Source organism: Solanum stenotomum, chromosome 11 (genome assembly GCF_019186545.1).
Source record: "Solanum stenotomum isolate F172 chromosome 11, ASM1918654v1, whole genome shotgun sequence".
NCBI classification, from domain to species: Eukaryota; Viridiplantae; Streptophyta; class Magnoliopsida; order Solanales; family Solanaceae; genus Solanum; species Solanum stenotomum.
In genome coordinates this window covers 18,828,269-18,839,668 of record NC_064292.1, presented here as the reverse complement: position 1 = coordinate 18,839,668, position 11,400 = coordinate 18,828,269, and the positions used below count along the sequence as shown (strand labels likewise).

The following is an 11,400-nucleotide window of genomic DNA, read 5'->3' as shown; positions in this document are numbered from 1 at the left end:
CAAAGGACATGAAATAGATGAGAACCACTCGATGAACTTCCTATAATATCTAGCCAACCCCAATAAACTCCTAATATAAGTTGGAGATGTGGGTCTAGGCCAATTCTACACTGCCTCTATTTTCTGGGTATCCACTCTAATTCCATTACCGGAAACAATTTGGCCTAAGAATGCCACAGACTCAAGCCAAAACTCACATTTCGAGAACTTAGCATAAAACTCTTTATCCTTTAGAGTTTGGAGAACTATTCTGAGATGACTAGCATAATCTTCCTCATTCCTCGAATAGATTAGTATGTCATCAATGAACATGATAACAAACATATCTAAATAAGGCTTGAATACTCTATTCATAAGGTCCATGAATGCTTCAGGCGCATTACTTAAACTGAACGACATGACCAAAAACTCATAATGACCATAACGGGTCCTGAAAGCTATCTTTGGAATATCACATTACCTTACTCTTAACTTATGATAGCCTGATCTGAGTCTATCTTAGAGAAACAGGTAGCACCCTGAAAATGATCAAAAATATCATCAATTCTCGAAAGAGGATACTTCGTTCTTAATGGTAACCTTGTTGAACTGACGCTAATCTATATGCATCCGAAGGGAACCATCATTCTTCCTCACAAATAAGACTGGAGCTCCCCAATGTGATACACTTGGTCAAATGAAACCTTTATCTAGGAGATCTTTCAACTGTTCGTTTAGCTCTTTCAACTCTGTTAGAGCCATTCTATATGGCGGAATAGAAATAGGACGAGTTTCAGGAAGAATATCTAAATCAAAGTCTATCTCTCTCTTAGGAGGGAATCTGGGTAGGTCATTAGGAAAGGCTTCTGGAAACTCACTCACAACTGGAACTGACTCAATAGGAGGTGTCTCAACACTAGAGTCGTTAACTCGGACTAAGTGATAGACACAACCCTTGGAAATTGACTTTCTCGCCTTAAGGTACGAAATGAAACGACCCTTAGGAACAACTAAACTACTACTCCACTCTATAACTGGCTCGTTAGGAATTTGGAACCTAACAACTCGAGTTCTACAATAAATGGAGGCATAACAGGCATGAAGACAATCCATACCTAGAATGACATCAAAATCAACCATGTCTAACTCAACTAAATCAGCCATGGTGCTCTTGTGATTGATGGAAATGACACAATCACTATATACTCGCTCAGCTAGAATAGACTCCCCAACAAGTGTAGAAACACAAAAGGGCTCACAAAGTTTCTTAGGGAGGACATCAAAATTCATTGCAACACAAAGAGTCACAAAAGATAAACTTTCTCCTAGGTCTAGCAAAGCATAAAATTCAAGAGTAAAGACTTTGATCATACCAGTGACAACATCTGGAGAATTCTCTGGCTCTTGACGACTAATTTTGCATAAAGGCGGTTTAATCCTCCACCATTACCGGAACTAGATCCTCTAGGTGCAGCCCTGTATGGTGGAGCAACTGATGAAGATTGGGCCATATTGCCTTGATTCCCATTACCTTGCCAGTTCTTAGGGCACTCTTTCATGAAGTGACCCTCTTGTCCACACTTGAAGCAACTTGTGGAGCCATTGGGACACTTACCTAGGTGGTTCCTACCACGCTAAGCATATGCAGGAGCCCAGTTACCTCCTTGTGCCTTACTACTCTGAGACTGTGTAGGTCTAGCCATAAAGTTCTGCGAATTCTGACCATTATACTCACCTTTGTTTCTGGGTGCAGGTGCACTAGCAGATGATGGAGCAGGTCCATTTTTCTTTTGCTGAAAGGATGAACCGTTCACATTATTTCTTTGCTGCCCGGACTCACTCTATGTCTTAGCCTTCTTGTTTCTAAACTCTTTTCTATCTCTCAGCTTCTCTTCCTCAACCTGCTATACATAAACCATCAACCTTGCTATATCCATATCCCCAATTAGTATAGCTACCTTGCCCTCTTTGCTTGATAGACGAGAGAGCCTAGCCATAAATAAACTCATCGTGCTCCTCATATCTACAACCATCTCTGAAGTATATCAGGAATGTTGGGTAAACTTCAAGCTTTACTCATGAACACTTAGTGAATCCTGCTTAAGGGTAAGGAATTTTGGTACCTTGGCTTCTCTTAGTTCTTGGGGAAAGAAACGCCCCAAGAAAGCCTCCTCAAGCATAACCCAACTCAAAATAGATACATCATCAGCCCTACCCTTCTTCCACCAGTCAAACCAAGTCCTAGCAACATTCTTCAGTAGATATGCAGCTAGTTTCACTCGCTCCGCATCAACAACGTGCATAACATCAAATACCTTTTTCAGTTCTCAATAAAATCTCTAGATCCTCAGTAGTGCTTGAACCTGAGAAGCTTGGAGGATTCATCCTGAAAAACTCACGGATCCTCGAAGTATCAGTCTCTTCTTGTCGAGCCCCTCTTTGTTGCCCAACTTGGTTGGTCACAACTTGACTTAGCATTCGGATTGCTTCCCAAAATTCAGCATTGGTGACCTCTCCTTTAGGTTTCACTTCAGGTGCATTGGATACCCTTTGTTCCTCGATATTCCACCTAGCAGGACGACCTCTGACAGCTCTTTGTGGAGGCATCATTAACTGAAAGAGCAAAAGAGGAGAGCTGAGTTGCGCTCTAAAGTGCTACATGATCCTGCCAGGATACCGGTGACTCCTACACCTCATAAAACTCTAGCATAGACGGTTGAGCAGGTACCTCCAGTACCTCTGGTATAAGCATCTCCACCTCAATCGTTGAACATGTTAAAGTTACTTGGTTAAGGACTATCTTAGAGGAGAAGAGGTTGTCTACAGATAGAGTGGTGGACAGATACCCTGAAGTAGGGAACACCATCAAGTTCCACAAGTTTGAGATCTTTACCACTCCCCGAGGAGCATACATACCTTCGTGGGTCCGATAATTTTATGTTGAATATGGGAAGTTGGTGCCTAAGGGTAAAAACAAGTCCAGCTTATTCGCATCGATTGATCATGTGATGGTGCATGGTAAGAAGGTAAAATGCAGTAGCACCGACATTAATGAGGTGCAAGAGTGTACAATGAATGTGATCCACTACTTGGTGGATCAGATACAGAAGAAGACCCTGGATTATTTAAATGGGTGGTTGGCTCCTTTTCTCTCCGACATCACACCGACATGGATCGAGCCAGGAGTTTAGATAGAGAAGAAGGACTTGAATGTGGTTGCTTGGTATTGGTTCGTATTTATTAGCAGCACTGTGATGCCTTCACAAAATGAGTCCATACTCCGGCATCCTAAGGCAGCTTTGTTGGGGTGCATCATTGACCGTGATAGACTGAATCTCAGGCTAATTATTGAGCAAGAGATGGCCATAAGGGACAAATAGAGTCATACCTCACTTTCTTCCCGATGTTGATCACAGAACTGTGTTGCGTGCTCGAGTGCCATTGATGGAAAAGACGGATATGGAAGCGACTCCCACTTCCTTTACTGACACCTGGAGGATCGAGGCCGAGTACACTAGGGACGAGGTGAGAGGAGGAGAACTGCACCGGTGGATACTTCCCCGATTGTTGATGTGGAGTTGCTATAGATAGATACCACCCTTCCTACTTAGGCCGGTGAGCCTTCAGGTACCCCTGACACTTCTACTACTGTCCCTTCTACTTCTATTGCTGCTACTACTTCTACTATTGCTGCTTCCCGGCCCCCATTGACCCAGTCTATGTTATTCAAGATGGGCCATCTAGCCCAATCTTCTAATGTACGTGCCTCTCGGGTAGAGGTTGTTGTCCCTGGTATGATTGAGAGGGCCATTAATGTTGCCTTAGATCTTATTCAGGCTGAGTTGAGAGAGCATCAGGAACTGATCACCGTGCATGACTTGGCAATAGACACCCTCACAGGGAGAGTGAAGGCATGTGAGCAGAGTGGACGCCAGTTTGATGATGTAACGGCTTTGAGAACCAATGTTTCTAGCCTGAGATGTGATGTGGATGAGCTTAAATCCGTCAATGATTTTTGATACAGTGGACCTTCCCGATGTCCCAAGTATAGAGTTTTATCCATTTCAGAGATCCCTCTGGCTACTATGACCGGAGATGTTGTTATGGCTGATGAGGATGCCGAGTCTTATGCTCCCGAGACTGATGAGGAGGAACTTGGTACATGAGATGCAGCAGTATATGATGACCTGGAAGACCTAGAGGGCACGATGGTACAAAAAACTATGGAGGCCTCTCTTCGGGATACATTGATGGTGGGCTCTAGTGGAGCTAAAGATGGAGATGAGCTTGGCACTGATGCCTAGGTTGAGAGAGTCCCGGGTGTGCAGTGTACACCTCAGGCTTAGCCTGATAGGGGATCTTGACTCCCTTTAGTTTTATATTCAATTATGTTACATTGAGGACAATTGTTAGTGTTGTTTGGCGGGGTGAGGTATTTTCATACTTGCCTCTTTTGGGTTGTTTTTGTGATTGTTTGATTTTTGATAGTCAATTATGCTTACTTTGTGTGATTATGGCTTTTTGGTTTTTAATGTGAATGTTGGATGGTTTTTTATTCAAATTTAAAATTTCACCTCTTGATGTGTGTGGATGTGGTTGTTCTCTTGAATATTTGATTATTGGTTATGATCAATACTGCTGACTTGAATAGTGCTCTTGATTGAACGATATGTTTGTGCAATTTGAATGAGCCAAATTTGAGTTTCATAAGTCATGTGTGAACTCTTAGCATCTCATTGTGACTGGCTGGTTGTTGAAATGAATCTTGTGATGATCGTTGCACGCGAGCTAAAATTGTAGAATCTTGATTGATGATTGTGTTGAATGTCATGTGTAGTAAGATTGCCTTGAAATATGTGCTTGGTAATACCTAGAACATTCCCGGTTAGTCCAATCGACTAATGTAGGCGAATGATAGAGATGATCTTAGGTAAAAATTTTGGAGAGTGAACCAAATTGCTAGTATACTTCTTTGTGATGACCTTGTGAGAGTGTGAGCTTACCTTGGCACTATTTGAGCCTAACTTTTTCATAAGATGAAACATGAACTCTTTTGATCTCTTTTCCTCATCACCTAAAACCTTCATGAAACATTGGTCTGTTTGAATAGCCAACTTAGGCCAAAAGCCTAAGGTAGTGATTGGTGAAAAAGGAGGAAAGTCAAGAAGTTTCTAAAAAATTTCCCTTGATGGATTGTGTTGAAAAAGTTGGAACCCTCCATATTAAAAAAGAGAGAAGAGAAGAAAAAGATTGAAAAATAAAAAGAATGTTGCAATAAATTTTGTGCAAATGATGAAAGATCGGGATATCCATGAATCATGCTCAAAAGAACATAGGGTGGATTGTGAAAATTAAAAGGAGTGAAAGAAAGGGAAAAAATATGAAATGCAGACCATGCTTTATGAAAGTGGAAGTCACTACGACAAAATAATCATACCTTTACCCTTACCCCAGTTACAAACTTTTGAAAGACCTTGATTAAGCTTAATGTCATGTTGATTGGAAAATAAGGGCGAGCCTATGGGTAGAATCATGGATGTAAAATCTTTGAGAGTGTGAGAGTTGCTTTTGATTCTTTAATTCTGAAATTTTGATGACCTTTGTGTGAGCATGGAATCATTCGTGATGTGAGGACATTCGAATATTGTCATTGAGGTTCAATTTGCATTTGAAGCAAGCATTGTGAGCTTGAGTTCTTTTTTATGATGGCTAGTCACTTTTTAAAACTTGTAGTGCACAATTGAACATTGCATGGGTAGATTGCACTTCATGTACATTCATGTTAAGTCTTAAGTAGCACTATTTGTAGACATTTTTGTTGAACTGATTGATCTTGTGTTTTACTTGAGGACAAGCAAAAGTTTAAGTTTGGGGTGTTGATGAGTTGGGAATTTCAACTCATTTAGGGCTTAATATCTAGAGTTTTAATGTCTTCAACCCCTATTCTATGCCCTAAACTAATGTTTAAATGCTAATTTGCCACAATGAAGGCAAAAGAGCAAGCCAAGAACATTACCGGGAAAAGAAGAGCGAAAAAACTGAAAAAGATGAAGAACAGCAAGTCTCATGCTTTCCAAAGCGCCGCCGAGTGACTCTTCATCTTGCCAAAAGTTCCTGCAGGCCAGCCCATGGACAAAATCAACTCAGCGATAGAAAGGATAATTCGGCGAAGCTCCAAAAGTTTTGATCGCCTAAAGTCACATAAGAGAAGTGTGGAACAGCCAAGCGAAGAAGGTGATAGAAAGGAGCACTCAATGCACTACAAGAAAATGACTTAATAGGGAGCAGTATTTAACGACAGGATAAAAATCTGGTCCTGAAAACTATATTTAAAGCGTCGAGATTTATTTACGGTCCCTAATTTTTAATTTTATATCTTTAGTTAGCGAAAGGAATAAATGTGGTCCATATACCAATGAACAACTGGTCCCTCGTGCTCAAATTGTGCGGGATAAGCAGAGTCAATATATTTGACCACTAAAAGAATTAAAAAGAATATAAAAGTAAAGATTTGTTAATTTTATGATATTCAGTCCCATCGTCTCTCCAAAACCCTAAGACCTCCCCTTTTCATACCAAAGCTTCAATTTCTCTCTATCTATGCTATTCCAATGACATTTTTTCACTAGTTCTGTCAATTAAACTAATGATTTGTTTCGCCCACTACTAATTTATGTCGTTGTGTTCTATTTTATTCACTTCCTATTTTCCTAATCATAATACAGTTTGTTTTCTACTTATACGCAATACCCCTTTTTTCTCAACAAGGAAAATAGGTAGTTGGGTCTTTCTTTGTGGGTGTTTTTCAGTTAGATTTGGTACATGTCACAAGAAACAGAGTTTTCATAGATCAGAGGGAATTGTATTTTATTTTTCAAAAATTTATGGATTGATGGAAAATGGGTGTTAAATGATAGAATGAGGACATTATTAGATGAGAAGGGAGTGAAACAAATTCCGCTCTCTAAGCGTCAATTCATCCCCCTGTTAGGATCTACGGTATGTTTTCATCGCTTCTAATTTTCTTGGGGTAACTTTGTTCATTTTTTATGGTTTCCTTTATCTCGATATGTTGTTGTATAGGTGATGGATTGTATTAGCTCCCACCAATAAAAGTAATAGAGAATGTTGAACGTTTTTATATGTGATTGTGTGCCTTACCATCTATTCTTTGTTGTCAATATGATTGGTAAAAAATGGATATTTGTACTTCGAGAGATCTATTCTTTGAGGATTAAGAATGAGTTTACAGATAATATGTTTCCTACTAGCTTACAAAATATTTGTGTGAAGAACGAATTGAGATATAGTTCTGTTTTAGTCATTTAAACATGAGCTTGTTGGTTGTTTTCTTTCTTAGATTCTCAATTTAAATATGAATTTTATTTAATTTTTAGTTCCTTTTTATTTGAAATACCAACTTGAGATTTCCATTTATGTTTAGTCTACATGTTCTATGCCTCAGAGCATATGTCTTTAAGTTTGAAACTTGTCGTTTTGTGTCAATTAATTAAAGGATAAGGCACAAGTACCCCCTAGACTATGAGTGGAATCCCAGAGATACATCTTAACTAAACTAAGATCCCAAATGGTGCAAAACTTGTATATAGAAAGTTGTTAAGAAATAGCAGTTACACTTACATTAGTGATACTCCTAAATGGGGCAAAACTTTTAGGAAAAAGTACAAATTTTGTCCCAAAGAAAGAGTATTATACCATGTTAAGGGGTAACTATTGGGCTGGCTCAGCTCAAAAATTGGGAGGTTCTTAAGACTCCGTGATAGGAGAAGCTGATAGGGGAATGTCAACCAACGATTTAGAGGTTGTTAAGACTTCACGTATTGAAAGATATAGTTTAATGAATTAGAAAGCTAATAAGAGCTAGAAACTTAATGGAGAAAACACTAGTAAATTTCCCTCACCTTTGTAGTCTGTAGACTAGTTGTAATCTATGTTGCTCGGACTCTTCAAAAATGCCAACGGGTGTGTGTCGGATTCGCCAAAAGTAGTGTATTTTTGAAGAATCCGAGACGGGTGCGGCATCAAAAGTGAAGAGTCCACGCAACTAAGGTTGTAATCCGAAAATTTACTAGTTTAGTGCATCAGTAATTCTAACTCTGCAAGTATGTGCTTTGGGCACTTGTTCTTAATATATCTTATGAGTTGTTCTTTACTTAGAGTTTCTCTTTTTTGTTGTGTTTGGAACCGTGTTTGTTCCATCAATGCACTTGCTTTGTCTGCACAATATCTTGATTTTAAACTTTTGCTGATATAAATAAATTTTATATGATTACCATTAGGTCGGTCTCTTGGAACCTCTGTGATTTTTGTTTGCGAATTATTCCCACATTATAAGCATTCTAACACATAATATGTTATCAGGTGCTCAGTTAGATCTTGAATTAAGTTGATTCTGATTTCTTATGTATCTACTGATTGGGAATGTACATAACCTCTTTACATGGATACATTTAATCAATTGCTTCTAGTTTAATTAAACTTGAACTTATATAAGCTGCCAAGAAAGACGTCGAAATTGACTAGGGTATCTTGTGGTGGTGTATGAAAATCCTTGAATAACATTTTCTTTCTCATTCTTCTATTTCCAAACTTCTTCTCATCCACTTGTTCATCCAAACAATTTAGAAATGCACTAGTTGCTCATATTGAAGTAACTTAAGATGATGAGAAATGCAAGAGTAACTTTGGCAAAGTAAACTATGGCAAAATTAATATCTTTGCTTCATTTTTAGCTATTTTTTTGTACTGCTATCATTCAACATTCAAATTTTTCATATCATGGAATATCACCCTACATTTTTCTGTTCATTCTTGCTCAAGGATAGCTTCTTGATATGGACTTCTATCCTTCCCGTCTTAAGCTCCAACGTCTACTCCAATCGAATTTTCCCATGTATGTTTCTTCTCTTGTTTTCTTTCTAGGGTGTTTCTTTGATCTCTGCTACTTATCATAGATAAAGTATTGTTTCTTTCTATGCAACTTTCATGATTGGAAACTGATTTGGAAATAAATAATAATATATTGAATTGGTTATTATATGTTAATTAAATTGAATGACATGTAGTACCCATCTTAGAATGATATTATTAGTCTATGCTCATTTAATGATCAATAACAGTTTAGTTTAGAGTTCTCAAAACTAAATAACTTTAGTTTGAATACTTCTTCAACCTTGTTCCTTTCCTTTAGTCATAATTTCCCATGTTAAAGAAAGATTCTAAAAGCTTAGAGAAAGAAACAATAGGCGGTCATGGTGATGAAAAGAACAATTATAACTTTTTTCTCCTTTCCTCTTTTGTTTTCCCATGGTGCTTGTTCATCTCACTAAGCTTCTTGTTCCTTTTCCATGTCATTCCTTATCATTTTATTGCTTTCAATCTTATACATGATAGTCGAATATTAGCAGTTAGTTTATCAAATTGTCTTCTTTTTCTTTCTGAAATATACTCAATCAATGCCTGTTGAAGAGTAACTATCTGGGAATCAAAATTTTGGATTGTAATATCTTATTTCATATCTAGATTGAAATATATAATGTGATTTGGTTATGCACATTATTCTTTTTTATAAGCAGATTTATTTTGTACATTTCACAGGTTTTGGAAATTTTCGTTTACAAGTCGGGATGCAAGTTTGAAGACTTTGAACAAGTTGTCAAATTGGTCATCCTTTCGCTTGGATAGTTCGCTAAATATTTCATTATATATTTAGATATGTTCTTTTTTTTGGCTAACGAGTAGTGTAAATAGTATTGTGACCATATTTTTGCAAACAATACTCCATGTGGGATGTTTAATTTATAGTTTTAAGTAATACGATTGATAATTTTGTTTATATGCATTTGTTTATCGAAATTTAAAATTTTATATTATCTTAGGAAAACGTGACAGGGAAAGATTGTATCGTTTAGTTTCCCTATATAAATTCACATCTAGGGACCACTATTGCTTTAGTCCTTAAAACTCTTTAAGAACGGGATTTTTGGTCCTTAAAGGTTTTAAGGACAACTTAAGCTTTTCTGGAAATGTTTGTTTAAGGACCAGAAATGTGGTCCTTATAAGTTTTTAGGGACTAGAATTACACCTGTCGCAAACGAGTTTTAGGGACCAGTACTTAAATCTCGTCCCAATTGACCTTTAGCGACGAAGCCGATAGGGACGGGATTTGCCCGTCGTTATTGACTTTTAGGGACTAGAATGGGACTTTTAACAACCATTTTTCTCGTCCCTAGTAGACCTTTTTCTTGTAGTGATGAGTCGCCGACTTGGTCAGTGAAGCTCGACTTACTCCACCGAGTGGCTCCAAAATTGAAAATCTAGAATCGTATAATTGCGATTTTAGAAAGAGATTTCAAGAGTTCTGAAGTTTTTGAGAGTTCCCATATTGTTTATCTTTGGGTTTTTTTATCCCTAACACTGTTCTTTAAGTTTTTAAGTAGAGATTTAGGATTTATTTGATTTTGAATTCATTTTCAAACATTTTGAAGACTTGTGGATTGTTAACCAAGCTGACGGAAAACATAAATGGTAACTATTTCTTGCTCTTTATTATGTGTGGCTAAAACCCTCATCTTGGAGGTGTGATTATGTGATTGAATGCTTCAATTAGCTTATGGGTGTTAGTATTTACTGATTTAATTGTTGATTTGAAGTGGGTCAATTAGTAGTTGAGTTTTAATTGATGAGTTGTAGGTGCAAATATAATTCTAGCCTAGTATTCTAAGTTTCCTTGAGAAAGGAGTTAAAACTATTAATTGACAATTTTAGTGATTGGTTTATTGTAGACTTGTCTTGAGAAAGTGGGTCTAAATTCAATCTTACCAATCTAGCTTGAAAGAATAGATTAATTGAGGTATTGGGTTGTTTATTTGTGTTATGCTTTTCGTGGTTCGAGAGAACTCACTTGATTCGTAATAGTTTATTGAGAAATGGCTATTACACCTAAATACTAGCCTACCCATTAAGATTCAATGACTTTTAGTAAATAAAAATCATCCATATTGTGAAATTGGCTTTCAATCGATCACACTCCCAAGGATTCCTCTCGACTTGATTACCCATGTGTGTTCGTAGTTGTTGATTGTTCACTCTAATCCCCCCNCCCCCCCCCCCAATTGACATTAATTTTCAAACCCCTGCCATTTACTTTAATTGTTTCAAAAATGTCTACTTCTACAATCGATTAGAACATTCCTTTCACTTCGTAATCAAATTCTCTACCATATCACTCCCCGTGGGATCGACCCCAACTCTTCGTTTGGTTTATACTTGATTGCGACCACCTACACTTAGAATTAGATGAAATTTAGTTGAGTGTTATCAACCATCGAACTTTCTACGTTTTGTAGACCCTATCCTTAGACCTTAACTTTAACCCAAAAAAATCACCAAGCCTGGATT

At 37.6% G+C, this 11,400-nt stretch overlaps 1 protein-coding gene across 1 annotated transcript; it reads right to left on the bottom strand.

The window, feature by feature from the left end:
* Positions 1-1,613: 1,613 nt before the first annotated feature.
* LOC125845725 (uncharacterized) lies at positions 1,614-2,893 on the bottom strand. Its single transcript, XM_049525262.1, has 4 exons — positions 2,708-2,893; positions 2,295-2,592; positions 1,903-2,014; positions 1,614-1,722 (listed from the first exon to the last, which is right to left on the bottom strand). Exons 1-4 carry the CDS (start codon positions 2,891-2,893, stop codon positions 1,614-1,616), a joined length of 705 nt encoding a protein of 234 aa, XP_049381219.1.
* Between the last annotated feature and the right edge of the window lie 8,507 nt (positions 2,894-11,400).